At 41.6% G+C, this 18,783-nt stretch overlaps 1 protein-coding gene across 3 annotated transcripts in view; it reads right to left on the reverse strand.

Moving 5' to 3' along the window:
- Positions 1–18,783, reverse strand: part of MTR (5-methyltetrahydrofolate-homocysteine methyltransferase) — a 95,111-nt gene that overhangs the window by 56,928 nt on the left and 19,400 nt on the right. For all 3 annotated transcript variants that reach the window (XM_082854597.1, XM_082854598.1, XM_082854596.1), the window contains exons 6-11: positions 17,745–17,851; positions 9,252–9,311; positions 8,390–8,484; positions 5,168–5,268; positions 4,012–4,073; positions 2,848–2,915 (exon numbers count right to left, since the gene is read on the reverse strand). In XM_082854597.1, coding sequence (XP_082710723.1) covers positions 2,848–2,915; positions 4,012–4,073; positions 5,168–5,268; positions 8,390–8,484; positions 9,252–9,311; positions 17,745–17,851 — 493 coding nt within the window. The remainder of the gene's footprint in view (positions 1–2,847; positions 2,916–4,011; positions 4,074–5,167; positions 5,269–8,389; positions 8,485–9,251; positions 9,312–17,744; positions 17,852–18,783) is intronic.

Genomic DNA, 18,783 nt, shown 5'->3' on the forward strand with positions numbered 1-18,783 from the left:
ACCAACAGTGCAAGAGTGTTCCCTTTTCTCCACACCCTCTCCAGCATTTATTGTTTCTAGATTTTTTGACGATGGCCATTCTGACCAGTGTGAGATGATATCTCATTGTAGTTTTGATTTGCATTTCTCTAATGATTAATGATGTTGAGCATTTGTAGTGAGGTGGATGGACCTAGAGTCTGTCATACAGAGTGAAGTAAGTCAGAAAGAGAAAAACAAATACCGTATGCTTAACACATATATATGGAATCTAAGAGGGCTTCCCTGGTGGCGCAGTGGTTGAGAGTCTGCCTGCCGACGCAGGGTATGTGGGTTCGTGCCCTGGTCCGGGAGGATCCCACATGCCGTGGAGCGGCTGGGCCCGTGAGTCATGGCTGCTAGGCCTGTGCGTCCGGAGCCTGTGCTCCACAACAGGGGAGGCCACAGCAGTGAGAGGCCCGCGTACCGCAAAAAAAAACAGAACCTAGGGGTAAGATGGGAATAAAGACACAGACCTACTAGAGAATGGACTTGAGGATATGGGGAGAGGGAAGGGTAAGCTGTGACAAAGTGAGAGAGTGGCATGGGTAAGCTGTGACAAAGTGAGAGAGTGGTATGGACATATATACACTACCAAATGTAAAATAGATAGTAGGAAGCAGCCGCATAGCACAGGGAGATCAGCTCGGTGCTTTGTGACCACCTAGAGGGGTGGGATAGGGAGGGTGGGAAGGAGGGAGATGCAAGAGGGAAGAGATATGGGGACATATGTATATATATATAACTGATTCACTTTGTTATAAAGCCGAAACTAACATACCATTGTAAAGCAATTATATTCCAATAAAAATATTAAAAAACAAAAAACACAACTCTTTTTATAAAGAAGGAGATAATCTTAAAAACAAAAAGAGATCCAAAGATAAGCTATCCTCAACTACTGATAACTTTCAGATATTATTTAAAAGATGTTATGTTTAAAAAATTATAGAGACTCTTCATAGAGTCTATCATGGAAGTCAACAAACTCAGTGCAACATTAGGCAGTTCAGTACAGTGAACGTATTATAGGCATGCAAGCAGACTGGCTCAAAATATGATCATCAGTCACTCTAGGGAAAAAAAACAAATACAAACAGTCCTCAACTGTGTTTTATTCCACTCAATTCCAATCTTTCCAATCTTCTTATAAACCATGAAACTGCAGGGACTTAAACACACCCTTCGCCATGCCCTTGTCTCCCACCCCCTTCCTTCATGCCCTCACTCTACAACGTGGGTTAAGCAGTGACTGTGTCAGGCGAGTGAAGACGCTCCTGTTGACCTCAAGGTGCTTGTTGCTTATTGTCTCTTCCTTTCATGAGAGAATCTAGCGGAGGCAGGTATTTGCCCACAAGAAATATCGGCTGTCCCTCTTTGAGCACTGGAATATTATTCAGGTATTTAAAGGTAGAGTGTTAAGATATCTAGGATTTGCTTCAAAACTACAATGAGGTATCACCTCACACCAGTCAGAATGGCCATCATCAAAAAATCTACAAACAACAAATGCTGGAGAGGGTGTGGAGAAAAGGGGACTCTCTTACACTGTTGGTGGGAATGTAAATTCATACAGCCACTATGGAAAAAAGTACGGAAGCTCCTTAAAAAACTAAAAATGGAATTACCACAAAACCCAGCAATCCCACTACTAGGCATATACCCTGAGAAAACCATAATTCAAAAAGAGTCATGTACCAAAGTGTTCATTGCTGCTCTATTTACAATAGTCAGGACATGGAAGCAACCTAAGTGTCCATCATCAGATGAATGAACAAAGAAGATGTGGCACATATATACAATGGAATATTACTCAGCCATAAAAAGAAACGAAATTGGGTCACTTGCAGAGACACGGATGGACCGAGAGTGAAGTAAGTCAGAAAGAGAAAAACAAATATCGTATATTAATGCATATATGTGGAATTTAGAAAAATGGTATAGATGATCTTATTTGCAAAGCAGAAATAGAGACACAAACATAGAGAACAAACGTACGGATACCAAGGGGGAAGGGGAGGTGGGATGAATTGGGAGATTGGGATTGACATATATGCACTATTGATACTATGTATAAAACAGATAACTGATGTGAACATATTATATAGCACAGGGAACTCTACTCAATGCTCAGTGGTGACCTAAATGGGAAAGAAATCCAAAAAAGAGGGGATATATGTATACGTATAGCTGATCTACTTTGCTGTACAGCAGAAACTAACACAACATTGTAAAGCAACTATACTCCAACAAAAATTAATTAAAAAAAAAGATATGTAGGATTTGCTTTACAATAGTCTAAGGGAAAAAAAAGTTGGAGAATAAATAAAATAAGAATAGCAAAATGCTGAAAATTATGGAAACTATGCAATAGGTGCATGGGGGTTCATTTTATTATTTTTCTACTTAAATTTTTGGAATTTTTCATAATATAAAGTATCTTAGTTTGCTAGGGCTGCCATAACGAAATACCACAGACTAGGTAGTTTAAACAGCAAAATTTATTTCTTCAAGTTCTGGAGGCTAGAAGTCTCAGGTCAAGGTGTCAGTAGGACCGGTTTCCCCTTAGACCTCTCTTTGGTTTGTAGCTGGCTACCTTCTCCCTGGGTCTTCACATGGCCCCTTCCTGTGTGTGCCTGTGTCCTCACCAGTCACATTGGATCAGGATCCATTCATATGACCTCATTTTACCTTAATTACCTCCTTAAAGGCCCTACCTCTAAATACAGGTACATTCAGAGGAATTGGGGATTAGGGCTTCAACCTATGAATTTTGGGGACACAATTCATCCCATAACAAAAGGTAAAATACTTAGAAAGGATTATCACCTGATATGATCTGGTGTCGTACCACAGCACCCGCCAACTATATTGACCAAGCCATCCATAGCAAAATCCTGCATTTAGGAAAAGAAAAAGTTTCAGAGAGTTCATCTGAATTCTAAGCTCACCACTACCAATTCAACAGAAAATCTGCATTTCCTGAATAACTAATTTTCCATTTAAAAGAGAGCTAAACATACTTAACTCTAGATATCAAGCTTTGATAAGCCTTAGACATAAGGTTAAAAGCAGAGACCAGTTCAGATACTATGAAATGCAATGAGATATTTGCCTATCTGATCACAATAAAGTTTTTTTTTACCCATATGCTGAGCAGAATGAATGGGAGCTAAGTAATGCATTTTCCAATAATACGTATTCAGTTTTTAAATTTAAATTCAAATGTTTAAAGAATTAAAAATTCAGTTCCTCAGTCACAACAGCCACATTTCAAGTGCTCCAATGACCACATGTGGTAGAGGCTACACATGTGGCTACACATATTGCACAGTGCAGGTCTGGAGTTCAACCACAGTTGGTTTGAAAGCTGGAGTTTAACCACAGCTTGTTTGAAAGAAGCACAAGATAACCGAGAGAGAGGAAGTCAAGGAAGTGAGAAGTCAGAGTATTGAAAAGAGCATCTACATAAGGTACTGAAAACATAAGAATTAAATGAGAAATAGTTTAGGAGAGAATGTCGGTAAGCCAGAAGCTAAAAATTCAAGGAATGAGGGAAAAGAGATCCAGGGGTTAGTGATAAGGAAGGGTCATGGGTAGTATGGTTTCGTGACCTGGGATTCAAAGATGGGAGGTGTATGTGAGAGAAGGAGAATGGGGGAGGTGACAGTGGGGAGCTAGGAGACATAGACTCCACCCAGCAGTCTGCGGGGTGGAGGGGACCACCTGGGAGGGCTGTAGAGGAGAGCCGAGTTTCAGTTAGTTTGGGCTGGACCTCTCTGAGAATTTCCCAATAGCCACTAGTACCCACTGTGGAGAAGGATGCTGACAGTGAGCCCCTCCCTCTGCCTCCATCATTTTAATTCATCTTAAGCTTTTTTTTTATATATATACACTGGGATTTCTTTAGGGGAAAAGTCTACTTCTAGATATTCTAAATCAAAAATTCCATTTCTCTATCTCTTAAAAACGAAGTGAAAGAGGATTCTTGACCTTTAAGTGCATGGCCATCACGTGCGGAGTTTCATCATATTCACCGAAGGTATTGGGAAGACCTAAGAAAGTATATTTCAGCCATTACTGGAAACTACTTTAACAAATGACATAGTATTTGTAAAGGCTTTAGGTTAAAATGTTAGAAAAATATTTATAATTAAATCGTGATTACTTGCAAAAACAAGTAAGAATTCTTAACATTAAACATAATAAGTACAGAGACTCCATACCAGACAACAACAATAAAATCACAGAGGAAAATAAACATCCATTATTTCTTTTCTATTTGAAAGAAAAGCATCACTACTACATGAGACAGAATTTCCCTACCCCTATCCCTCCCTTTTCTGTATAGGAAATTCATTCTTGTCTCCTAGACGCCTAGGGGTAGGGGTTGGAAGAGTACCACACATGCTTTGAACTAATGAGCACCAGACATGCAATTAAAAACAAGCAAAACACAACCCATCTCCTCTCAAGTAAGACTTTAGCATCTAATTTTGCAATTTCCTGTTTTATTTATTATCCCCTTCCAGTTATCTTACTCCTGGCGGGAAATAAAATTTACTGCACATTAAAATGTACATATTTGGAGAAAGAAGGCTGGAAAATGATTTTTAGCCCCAAGTAGTTAACTGGTGCTCAGAAACATTCACCAGGAAATCTGGTTAACCCAGAATGGATTACCAATATTAAATGGATAGTCTGAAAATTGTCTACATTTATCTTAGGAATTTTTATATACCATTAAGTCCTAACTTTTAAAAAGGAGAAAAGTAACAGGCTCTTTTGTCGATACAGTGGAACAAAGAAGAGGGCTCTCTCACGTTCTTTGCACTCATCTCTTTGGCCACGTCCACATGGCAAGGACTGTCACCAATTCCAAGGCTCTGGCCAGCTAAGTTATGACTAGGCTTCATGCCCCCAAGTTCTGTCCACTTCTGACCCTTTCAGGCTGAGCCAAACTGTTCCTTCAAGTCTAGAGGGAAACAGTGGTCTAGACCCGAATACTCTTCATTTAGAAAATTCCTATTGAAAGTCAACTATATACTAAGACCTGCAAAACAAACTCTTTTAATCCAGATCTGTTACCCTATCTACCCAGGTCTTGTGTATTTGCATTTCCTATGTGTGACTCCCTTGAAACACACACCTGCGTTGGGATAACAGAGGACATAGGCTGTTGTACATTTTCCAATTGTTTCAATAAAAGGTCTCATTTCAGCTGCACCCAGAGCACAATTTAATCCAATGCTGGAAAAATAAAAAGAAGGTATTAGAAGTACCCTCTTCTATTCTAAATATTTATACATATAAAAAGTTATGATAAAGAAAGGAGTACATTTAAAACCAAGCAGATAGTAAGTCTCCTGATTCAAAGCAAGTTTATTCAGCTCCAGTCAAAGCCACCTCACTGAAGTTCCCTGCAACACTAAATATTTCTGCCCATGTCTCCAACATTAGATGCTGCCTACGGATGTGACTCCTTAAATAAGTTCACCGTTTAGTTAATGGTATACCATGAAACAGAAATGTCTGCAAACTACCACTGCTAATAAACACTGGAAAGCAATACTTAAGAGAAAGAAAAAGGAAAATCTTGGAGGTAGAAGGAACATTAATGGCACATGGAAGCCACTTCGGGGGTCTTGAAGACCAAGACTCAGTCGTTGCTCCAACTGAATTGCAACGTGACCTTGCACTTAGAATTTGTCCTCTTATAAATTAATTTGTAACCAAGGGGCTCTCTGTTTTGCAAATGAAACTTACTGCAGACTAAAATAAAATAGATCAAAGCAGAGCTGCTAAAACCCCTCCAAAATCACACTCAGTGGGAGCTGCTGAAGTCTTCAGGAATTCAAGAATTAACTATGAAGTGACAGGACTATGTCATCTTTTATTTTTTCACATTTTACTTTTTTTCTTTTACTATGATTTCTAAGTGCAATGTGATATACTAGATTAGATCCTGGAACAGAGAAAGGACATTAGTGGAAAAACCTGAAACCAGAATAAAGTCAGGAGTTAGTTAATAGTAATATACTTTTAGTTTTGACGAAAGTACCACAGTTAATGCAAGATGTCTCATTAGAAAAAACTAGATGAAGAGCATATGGGAATTCTCTGTACTATCTTTGCAACTTTTCTGTAAATCTGAAATTATTCCAAAATAAAAAGTTTATTTAACAAACAAATACCCAACTCCCATTCCTGATAAAAACTCTTAGTAAACTAGGAATACAGGGGAACTTCCTCCGCTTGATAAAGAAGGTGTATAAAAAACCTATAGCTAACATCATACTTAATGATACAGAACTAGATGCTTTCCCCGCAAGATCGGGAACAAGACAAGGATGCCCGCTTTCACCTCTTGCTAAACATCATGCTGGGAGTCTTAGGTGAGGCAATAAGAGAAGATGGAAAATAAAAGGTATACAGATTGGAAAGGAAGAAATAAATTTGTCTTTGTTCACAGATAAGACTATCTGTTCTAAAGAATCATCTAAAAAATTCTTAGAACCAAGGTTGTAAAGCACAAGCTTCATATACAAAAGTCAACTGTTTACCTATATACCAGCAATGAGCAACTGAAATTTGAAATATGAAACACATTATTTACAATGGCACCAAAATAAATGAAATACTTGTGTATAACTACAAAACTCTGATGAAAGAAATCAAGGCAGATCTAAATAAATGGAGCTCTATCCGATGTTCATCAACAGGAAGACTTAATATAGTTAAGATGTCGATTCTTCCCAATTTTATATACATTTACAAAATGCCAGTAAAAATTCCAGCAAGTTATTTTGTGGATATCAACAAACTGATTCTAAAGTTTACATGATGAAGCAAACAACCCAGAATAGCTAATACAATTAGCTACTGTAGAAGAACAAAGTCAAAGCACTGGTACTACTCGACTTCAACACTCACTGGAAAGCTAAAGGAATCTCTGGTATTGATGAGAGAGCACAGACAAACAGATCAATGGTGCTGAATAGAGTCCAGGAACAGAATCACACAAATACAGTCAACTAATCTTTGACAAACGAGCAAAGGCAATCCAATGGAGAAAGGATTGTATTTTCAACAAACAGTACTGGAACAACTGGACATTCACATCTGAATACATTAATCTAGACAAAGATCTTACATCTTTCATAAAAATTAACGCAATATGGATCACAGATCTAATTGCAAGTTGCAAAACTATTAAAGATATAAATATATATATAACGATTACATAGGAGAAAAATCTAGGTGTCCATGGGTTTGGAGATGAGTTTTTAGATACAACACCAGAAGTAGGATCCATGAAAGAAAGAAAGAAAAAAAAATGATAAGCTGGACTTCACTAAAATTACAAACTTCTGCTCCGCAAAAGATATGGTTAGGAGCATGAGAAGACAAGCCACGGACTAGGAACAAATATTTGCAAACCACATGCAGTATCCAAAATATTTTCTTTAATTTTTCAAACTCAACAATAAGAAAACCACCCAACTAAAACAATAAGCAAAAGATCTGAAGAGGAGAAGCTACCTCAAGGTGTTGTTGCCAAAATTAAAAGAAAGAACTCTCATAAAGCACTTAGAACCAAGCCTGGCACACAGCAAACTCTCAATAAATATCTATGACTCTTATTTTTATGGCCAAGGCTCTAATAACAGTGAATAGAGCGCTCTGAGAAGAACATCGACCTGGGCTGGTAAGAGAGGGAAGGGTCCCCAGAGAGGACCCTAGAGATGGGTCTGAAAGGCTCACGTGGCGGGGTGACCCTGCAGGGCAGGCATGGCCTCCAGGCAGGAGTAGAACGTGCTCGGAAAAGGCACAGGAGGAAACTGTATAGACTCTTGGAGCTTCCATCTCACTCATGGTACAGAATTTAAACCATTTTGATCAGAAAAATAGAGAGATGTTACAAACTAGAATGTAAAAGCCATGTTAATTTTAAAGATAAATATCTGAGCTTTAGAATTCCCACCTTATTTCAAACTACACTACTTCTGGTTGTTCCACAAGCAGGGAGTGAAAACACCTTGCAAAATTTTTAAGTGCTGATAATAGATTTAAAGTGTTGTTAGCAGGCCAAGCCAGTCTTAAACTATAAGGGGGACACTTACAGACAAAAAGGCAACTTTCTGGTGGGCCCAGGGCGTATGAGAACTCTCCCCCTCCCTCAAATCGACCCATTTAGGCAGTGTCTTCTGACGTCCTCAGGGCAGTCAGAATGTACTTCAAGGAAAGACAACATCTCATGCAAGTGGTACCATAGAAATATAGAGAAGCAATCCCCTCCTGGGTCACAGTCTGTAGTCATCAGAAGAGATCCCCCCAAAAGGAATGGAGTCAGAAAAGAATGATCACTCACCAGAGTGGGTCTGCATGAGACACGCTGATGACAAACGCCTCCCCGGTCTGGCCAGAGAGAGTCCGCCCACTTTTATCAACAATTGTCCCTGAAATCTGAATTGAACAAAGTAAACTCTGCCAACAGCATAGACTTGAGTTATGAATACAGTCACAGAAACAAAATAAAATGAGCAAGCTGACTTCCTTTGTTTTTTTACAAGGAAGAGAACTGTGGCACTCAAACTCCAAGGCAGCACTGTTTTCTTTAACGGTCAGAACAGATGAATGCAAAGTGCCCAGGGGAGGGGTTGGAAAGCCACAGAAACAGAGAAAAGGGAAAGTCACGGAGACAAAAGCAGTGTCCAAAAAAGCTTTAGGATTCACACCTCCAGTCCCACTGGAGAAGACTTCCCCACAGATACCTCAGGTTATCCTGGTCTCCTGCTGTTCAACATCTGGTTCATCTAACACCCCTGTTTGACTCTATTCTATTCTCACTAAGCAATGGGGGCCTGCCTGTTGCGTTAATGAATTGGCAGCATGCTGTCTCTGGTGTTGGATGCTTCACGGTCAGCACACCAGTCCATCTGCCCTCGGGCCCTAATGAGAGTGAGCCTTTGGCTTTGGGGGACCAGTTCAGCCAGGCTTCTTTGGAATAGCCTGCCTTCCACAAACCACCGCTACATTCATTTTCTGTACATTTCCACGAATAAGACTGCTATTGATCTAGAGGTGGTGGAAGAAGGGAGGTGAACCAAGCAAGAAGCTGGTTCCTAAAAGATACTATCAATAGTTCCATGGCAGGAAAACAAAAGCCCCACCCTCAAAATGACAGTATTAATAAAAACCAAAATTCATCATGCAAATATTTGAGAACTTACAAGGATAGGCCGGGGAGCATACTCCTCTTCAAAAAGTTTGTGGACTGCAAACAAGGCTGCCTGTCAGGGAGAAAAAGGACACCTTTGTTTCTGAAAGACTGTGACACAGGTCAGCCTAAATGGCTGATCAGAATGCTCCCTTACCCAGACCTCTTCAGATAAGATAAACATCACGTTCTCTGGGGAGGAGAAGGAGAAACATGTCCTCCTGATAACGCACAACCCCAGGGCCCCTTTCTCCAGGGTAACACTGTACATGTTACAACAAAACAAATGCTGACTGAAAGTCCCTCCATGAACTAATACTTCCTCTGAGGAAGGGCTGAAGAGCTACTCTTTCTTCTTTTGCTCAGTCAAAATTAAAAATAGATAAATAAAAAGCCTCTGCTTTCCACAGCCTCATATATATATGGTAGGTATATGAACCAACAGTGTATGTCATTGCAAAAAAGAGTATGAGCTAGAATGGGTTGTAAAGGCACAAATCCCATGTCAATCTGTACCGTCCATGTTTTATTAAGTTCCGGGACCAGACACCAAGGTCCTCCAATGTTCAAGGCCGTTCCACATCGGAACTCACTGACACGGAGGGCCGACAGCACAAATTAAAAACTATAGTGAGGTAGTATTTTTCAGCTATCAGATTGGAAAAGATCAAAAAGTTCAACAGAGGGCTTCCCTGGTGGCGCAGTGGTTGAGAGTCCGCCTGCCGATGCAGGGGACACAGGTTCGTGTCCCGGTCCGGGAAGATCCCACATGCCGCGGAGCAGCTGGGCCCGTGAGCCATGGCTGCTGAGCCTGCGCATCCAGAGCCTGTGCTCCGCAACGGGAGAGGCCGCAACAGTGAGAAGCCCGCGTACCGAAAAAAAAAGTTCAACAGAGAGGGTGTGGTGAAAGCAGCGCTACTGTGCACTGCTTGCTGACTGGAGGATAAACGAGTACAATCTTAGAGGGAATTTGACACTAAAAATCAAAATTAACACTGCCCAGACCCTTTAAACCTTGCAATTTCATTTGTAGAAATTTATCTTCAGAGACACTGTGCAAAAACGTACGTATGAGGATATCTACTTTTTATTCTACACACTTATGTACCTTTGTACATATACAAAGAATATAATCACATACACATATGTACACGCATCACACACGCTTTTATCTGCATGGAATCCCTGTCAGGACCCTCACACCAGTGAGAGCAGTGGTCCATGGGGAAGACAGCCGAATACCCAGGGAATAGGAAACAGAAGGATATTTACTTTTTACTCCATACATTTATGTGTCTTTTTTTTTTCTTTTCTGGCCGAGCAGCACGGCTAGCGGGATCTTAGTTCCCCAACCAGGGACAGGACCCGGACCCTTGGCAGTGAAAGCGCCAAGTCCTAACCACTGGACCGCCAGGGAATTCCCATTTCTGTGTCGTCTGAATTTTAGAACCATGCGTATATATTTATTACCTATGCATCTATGTATATATAGTAGCTATATATGAAAATATTTACTTTCATAATTAAAAAAGCATTTTTAAAAAATTAGAAACATAACCTTTTGAAGTTTCCTTCATTATACTGGACTCAGTTAAAAATATTCAAGAATAAAATGGGCTTGGCGAAGAAGATGGCGGAAGAGTAAGACGCGGAGATCACCTTCCTCCCCACAGATACACCAGAAATACATCTACACGTGGAACAACTCCTACAGAACACCTACTGAATGCTGGCAGAAGACCTCAGACCTCCCAAAAGCCAAGAAACTCCCCACGTACCTGGGTAGGGCAAAAGAAAAAAGAATAAACAGAGACAAAAGAATAGGGATGGGGGCTTGCCTGGTGGCGCAGTGGTTGAGAGTCTGCCTGTTAATGCAGGGGACACGGGTTCGAGCCCTGGTCTGGGAGGATCCCACATGCCATGGAGCAACTAGGCCCGTGAGCCACAACTACTGAGCTTGCACGTCTGGAGCCTGTGCTCCGCAACAAGAGAGGCCGTGACAGTGAGAGGCCCGCGCACGGTGATGAAGAGTGGCCCCTGCTTGCTGCAACTAGAGAAAGCCCTCGCACAGAAACAAAGACCCAACACAGCAAAAATAAATAAAATAAAGAATAGGGACGGGACCTGCACCAGTGGGAGGGAGCTGTGAAGCAGGAAAGGTTTCCACACACTAGAAGCCCCTTCGCGGGCAGAGACTGCGGGTGGCGGAGGAGGGGAGCTTCGGAGCCACGGAGGAGAGCGCAGCCACAGGGGTGTGGAGGGCAAAGCGGAGAGATTTCCGCACAGAGGATCGGTGCCGACCAGCACTCACCAGACCGAGAGGCTTGTCTGCTCACCCGCCAGGGCGGGCAGGGCTGGGAGCTGAGGCTTGGGCTTCGGTCAGAGCGCAGGGAGAGGACTAGCAGCGTGAGCACAGCCTGAAGGGGTTAGTGCCACCACGGCTAGCCGGGAGGGAGTCCGGGAAAAGTCTGGAGCTGCCGAAGAGGCAAGAGACTTTTTCTTCCCTCTTTGTTTCCCAGTGCGCGAGGAGAGGGGATTAAGAGCGCTGCTTAAAGGAGCTCCAGAGACGGGCACGAGCCGTGGCTAAAAGCGCAGACCCCACAGACAAGCATGAGACGCTAAGGCTGCTGCTGCCGCCACCAAGAAGCCTGTGTGCGAGCACAGGTCACTATCCACACCCCCCTTCCTGGGAGCCTGTACAGCCCGCCACTGCCACGGTCCCGGGATCCAGGGACAACTTCCCCGGGAGAACACACGGTGCGCCTCAGGCTGGTGCAACATCACGCCGGCCTCTGCTGCCGCAGGCTCGCCCCGCATCCGTGCCCCTCCCTCCCCCAGGCCTCAGTGAGCCGGAGCCCCCGAACCAGCGTCTCCTTTAACCCCATCCTGTCTGAGCGAAGAACAGACAACCTCCGGTGACCTACACGCAGAGGCGGGGCCAAATCCAAAGCTGAAACCTCGGATCTGTGTGAACAAAGAGAAAGGGAAATCTCTCCCAGAAGCCTCAGAAGCAGCAGATTAAAGCTCCACAATCAACTTGATGTGCCCTGCATCTGTGGAATACCTAAATAGACAACGAGTCATCCTAAATTGAGGAGGTGGACTTTGAGAGCAAGATGTATTATTTTTTCCCCTTTTCCTCTTTTTGTGAGTGTGTATGTGTATGCTTCTGTGTGAGATTTTGTATAGCTTTGCTTTCACCACTTGTCCTACGGTTCTATCCATCCGTTTTTGTGGTTTTTTTACATTAAAAAAATTTTTTTTCTTAATAATTATTTTTTAATAACTTTATTTTATTTTGCCTTACTTTATTTTATTTTCTTTTACCCTCTTTCTTTCTTTCTTTCTTTCTACTTTTTCTCCCTTTTATTCTGAGCCGTGTGGATGAAAGGTTCTTGGTGCTGCAGCCAGGAGTCAGTGCTGTGCCTATGAGGTGGGAAAACCAACTTCAGGACACTGGTCCAGAAGAGACCTCCCAGCTCCACGTTAATATCAAACAGCAAAAATCTCCCAGAGGTCTCCATCTCAACACCAACACTCAGCTTCACTCCACGACCAGCAAGCTACAGTGCTGGACACCCTATGCCAAACAACTAGCAAGACAGAAACACAACCCCACCCATTAGCAGAGAGACTGCCTAAAATCATAATAAGGCCACAGACACCCCAAAACACACCACCAGACATAGACCTACCCACCAGAAAGACAAGATCCAGCCTCATCCACCAGAACACAGGCACTAGTCCCCTCCAACAGGAAGCCTACACAACCCACTGAACCAACTTTAGCCACTGGGGACAGACACCAAAAACAACGGGAACTACGAACCTGCAGCCTGCAAAAAGGAGACCCCAAACACAGTAAGATAAGCAAAATGAGAAGACAGAAAAACACACAGCAGGTGAAGGAGCAAGATAAAAACCCACCAGACCTAACAAATGAAGAGGAAATAGGCAGTCTACCTGAAAAATAATTCAGAATAATGATAGTAAAGATTATCCAAAATCTTGGAAATAGAATAGCCAAATACAAGAAACATTTAACAAGGACCTAGAAGAACTAAAGATGAAACAAGCAACGATGAACAACACAATCAATGAAATTAAAAATACTCTAAAAGGGATCAATAGCAGAATAACTGAGGCAGAAGAACGGATAAGTGACCTGGAAGATAAAATAGTGGAAATAACTACTGCAGAGCAGAATAAAGAAAAAAGAATGAAAAGAACTGAGGACAGTCTCAGAGACCTCTGGGACAACATTAAACGCACCAACATTCAAATTATACGGGTTCCAGAAGAAGAAGAGAAAAAGAAAGGGACTGAGAAAATATTTGAAGAGATTATAGTTGAAAACTTCCTTAATACGGGAAAGGAAATAGTTAATCAAGTCCAGGAAGCACAGAAAGTCCCATACAGGATAAATCCAAGGAGAAACACGCCAAGACACATATTAATCAAACTGTCAAAAATTAATTACAAAGAAAACATATAAAAAGCAGCAAGGGAAAAACAACAAATAACACACAAGGGAATCCCCATAAGGTTAACAGCTGATCTTTCAGCAGAAACTCTGCAAGCCAGAAGGGACTGGCAGGACATATTTAAAGTGATGAAGGAGAAAAACCTACAACCAAGATTACTCTACCCAGCAAGGATCTCATTCAGATTTGATGGAGAAATTAAAATCTTTACAGACAAGCAAAAGCTGAGAGGGTTCAGCACCACCAAACCAGCTTTACAACAAATGTTAAAGGATCTTCTCTAGGCAAGTAAGACAAGAGAAGGAAAAGACCTATAATAACAAACCCAAAACAATTAAGAAAATGGGAATAGGAACATACATATCGATAATTACCTTAAATGTAAATGGATTAAATGCTCCCACCAAAAGACACAGACTGGGGGCTTCCCTGGTGGCGCAGTGGTTGAGAGTCCACCTGCTAATGCAGGGGACACGGGTTCGTGCCCCGGTCCGGGATGATCCCACATGCCGCGGAGTGGCTGGGCCCATGAGCCATGGCCGCTGAGCCTGTGCATCCAGAGCCTGTGCTCCACAACGGGAGAGGCCACAGCAGTAAGAGGCCCGCGTACCGCAAAAAAAAAAAAAAAAAAGAAAAAAGAAAAAAGGGAGAAGACTCAAATCAATAGACTTAGAAATGAAAAAGGAGAAGTAACAACTGACACTGCAGAAATACAAAAGATCATGAGACATTACTACAAGCAACTCTATGCCAATAAAATGGACAACCTAGAAGAAATGGACAAATTCTTAGAAAAGCACAACCTGCCAAGACTGAATCAGGAAGAAACAGAAAATATGAACAGACCAATCACAAGCACTGAAATTGAAACTGTGATTAAAAATCTTCCAGCAAACAAAAGCCCAGGACCAGATGGCTTCACAGGCGAATTCTATCAAACACTTAGAGAAGAGCTAACACCTATCCTTCTCAAACTCTTCCAAAATACAGCAGATGGAGGAACACTCCCAAACTCATTCTATGAGGCCACCATCACCCTGATACCAAAACCAGACAAGGATGTCACAAAGAAAGAAAACTACAGGCCAATATCACTGATGAACACAGATGCAAAAATCCTCAACAAAGTATTAGCAAACAGAATCCAACAGCACATTAAAAGGATCATATACCGTGATCAAGTGGGGTTTATTCCAGGAATGCAAGGATTCTTCAATATACGCAAATCAATCAATGTGATACACCATATTAACAAATTGAAGGAGAAAAACCATATGGTCATCTCAATAGATGCAGAGAAAGCTTTCAACAAAATTCAACACCCATTTATGATTAAAAAACCTCCAGAAAATAGGCATAGAGGGAACTTTCCTCAACATAATAAAGGCCATATATGACAAACCCACAGCCAACATCATCCTCAATGGTGAAAAAGTGAAACTATTTCCACTGAGATTAGGAACAAGACAAGGTTGCCCATTCTCACCACTCTCATTCAACATAGTTTTGGAAGTTTTAGTCACAGCAATGAAAGAAGAAAAGGAAATAAAAGGAATCCAAATCGGAAAAGAAGTAAAGCTGTCACTGTTTGCAGATGACATGATACTATACATGGAGAATCCTAAAGATGCTACCAGAAAACTACTAGAGCTAATCAATGAATTTGGTAAAGTAGCAGGATACAAAATTAATGCACAGAAATATCTGGCATTCCTATACACTAATGATGAAAAATCTGAAAGTGAAATCAAGAAAACACTCCCATTTCCCATTGCAACAAAAAGAATAAAATATCTAGGAATAAATCTACCTAAGGAGACAAGAGACCTGTAAGCAGAAAATTATAAGACACTGATGAAAGAAATTAAGGATGATACAAATAGATGGAGAGTTATACCATGTTGTTGGATACGAAGAATCAACATTGTGAAAATGACTCTAGTACCCAAAGCAATCTACAGATTCAATGCAATACCTATCAAACTACCACTGGCATTTTTCACAGAACTGGAACAAAAAATTTCACAATTTGTATGGAAACACAAAAGACCCCGAATAACCAAAGCAATCTTGAGAATGAAAAACGGAGCTGGAGGAATCAGGCTCCCTGAATTCAGACTATACTACAAAGCTACAGTAATCAAGACAGTATGGTACCGGCACAAAAACAGAAATATAGATCAATGGAACAGGATAGAAAGCCCAGAGATAAACCCACGCACATATGGTCACCTTATCTTTGATAAAGGAGGCAGGAATGTACAGTGGAGAAAGGACAGCCTCTTCAATAAGTGGTGCTGGGAAAACTGGACAGGTACATGTAAAAGTATGAGATTAGAACACTCCCTAACACCATACACAAAAATAAGCTCCAAATGGATTAAAGACCTAAATGTAAGGCCAGAAACTATCAAACTCTTAGAGGAAAACATAGGCAGAACACTCTATGACATAAATCACAGCAAGATCCTTTTTGACCCACCTCCTAGAGAAATGGAAATAAAAACAAAAATAAACAAATGGGACCTAATGAAACTTCAAAGCTTTTGCACAGCAAAGGAAACCATAAACAAGACCAAAAGACAACCCTCAGAATGGGAGGAAATATTTGCAAATGAAGCAACTGACAAAGGATTAATCTCCAAAATTTACAAGCAGCTCATGCAGCTCAATAACAAAACAACAAACAACCCAATCCAAAAATGGGCAGAAGACCTAAACAGACATTTCTCCAAAGAAGATATACAGACTGCCAACAAACACATGAAAGAATGCTCAACATCATTAATCATTAGAGAAATGCAAATCAAAACTACAATGATATCATCTCACACCTGTCAGAATGGCCATCATCAAAAAATCTACAAACAATAAATGTTGGAGAGGGTGTGAAGAAAAGGGAACACTCTTGCACTGCTGGTGGGAATGTGAATTGGTATAGCCACTGTGGAGAACAGTATGGAGGTTCCTTAAAAAACTACAAATAGAACTACCATATGACCCAGCAATCCCACTACTGGGCATATACCCTGAGAAAAACATAACTCAAAAAGAGTCATGTGGGCTTCCCTGGTGGCGCAGTGGTTGAGAGTCCGCCTGCTGATGCAGGGAATACGGGTTCATGCCCCGGTCCGGGAAGATCCCACATGCCGCAGAGCGGCTGGGCCTGTGAGCCATGGCCGCTGAGCCTGCGCGTCCGGAGCCTGTGCTCCGCAACGGGAGAGGCCACAACAGTGAGAGGTCCGTGTACGGCAAAAATAAAAAAAAAAGAGTCATGTATAAAATGTTCATTGCAGCTCTATTTACAATAGCCAGGAGATGGAAACAACCTAAGTGTCCATCATTGGATGAATGGATAAAGAAGATGTGGCACATATATATAATGGAATATTACTCAGCCATAAAACGAAATGAAATTGAGCTATTTGTAATGAGATGGATGGACCTAGAGTCTGTCATACAGAGTGAAGTCAGAAAGAGAAAGGCAAATACCATATGCTAACACATATATATGGAATTTAAGAAAAAAAAATGTCATGAAGAACCTAGGCGTAATACAGGAATAAAGACACAGACCTACTAGAGAATGGACTTGAGGACATGGGGAGGGGGAAGGGTAAGCTGTGACAAAGTGAGAGAGTGACATGGACATATATACACTACCAAACGTAAAATAGATAGCTAGTGGGAAGCAGCCGCATAGCAAAGGGAGATCAGCTCGGTGCTTTGTGACCACCTAGAGGGGTGGGATAGGGAGGATGGGTGGGAGGGAGAGAGACGCAAGAGGGAAGAGATATGGGAACATATGTATAGGTATAACTGATTCACTTTGTTATAAAGCAGAAACTAACACACCATTGTAAAGCAATTATACTCCAATAAAGATGTAAAAAAAAAAGAAGAAAATGGAATCAAGGAATTTGCTTTAACTTTAATAATGGCTATTACAACCTCCTCACTACATTAGGGGATGCACCCCAGCCCCCAGCCCAGCCCAGCCCCTTTTTTCTCCTTTAACTCACCTTGGCATTGGCAGTATCAAAAATAGTTTCAATGAGTAAGATATCAACCCCACCATCCAGAAGCCCTTTGGCCTGCTCTTTGTATGCTTCAACGAGTTCATCAAATGCTGCAAAAAACAAACCACACCCAGGACATTAGTCATGGACATCCTCTGAAAGCCCAGGACACGCTGAGTTCAGGCCTGGTGCCAGGTGAACTGACCACTGCTGGTTTATAATGAATAATTTAAGGGCAACACCACCTTTTGTAAGAAACATGGCAGTGATGCAAGTTAAACCAGCAAATTGAACACAGATGCTCCTAAGCACTTAGCACACGGGCTCACTTCCCATGTGTGAGCCGAGAATGAGTGGCTGGGTGGAAAGGTGTTTGATCTCTTGAGCCCTGGCTCTTACTTTTAAGATCTTTAATATAGATCTTTCCAGGGATGGTGTTAATCAATTCAGGGATGAGTGTGAGGAACAACAGGAGAAACGTGTCACACTGATCTGGATACAACACCGGTTGCATCACATTCTCTCACACCCTCTAAGGTAAAAGTCTGCGGTCCTGTAGATTTTGCTCCTGCCCTCTGACACCAACTCTGTCAGAGAAGAAACCTGCCTGGGGGGCAATTTCACTCTCAAACACAAAAGTGTCTAATCACTCCTAGATAAAATTTTTGTTAGAAATGTCTACTTCCATCTGAGAGGTCACCCCTCTCCCCATTTGATCTCTCACCCAAGAAAGAAAAGATGCTCATATATTCAATAGAGAAGCCTACTTCAACCTATTCAGCACAAGAGACAGGAAACGTTAGCTCCTCACTGCCACACGTCAGCCCAGAATGAGCAACCCCCGGTGGAAAGTGTGGTATCTGTCACCAAAACCTACAATCCACACTTGCCTGAACTTGTCTTCTACACAGAACTCATTACCACGCATAGCATCATTACTATTCTGCTCTAATCATTTAATACTTTTTGTTTTTTTGTAGTCTGATGCTTAAGAAATTGACCTAGATTTCTAGACTTTTCATACACTCTCAATGCAAGTATG

The sequence above is a fragment of the Leucopleurus acutus genome (assembly GCF_964270905.1).
Source record: "Leucopleurus acutus genome assembly, chromosome: 14".
Lineage (NCBI taxonomy): Eukaryota > Metazoa > Chordata > Mammalia > Artiodactyla > Delphinidae > Leucopleurus > Leucopleurus acutus.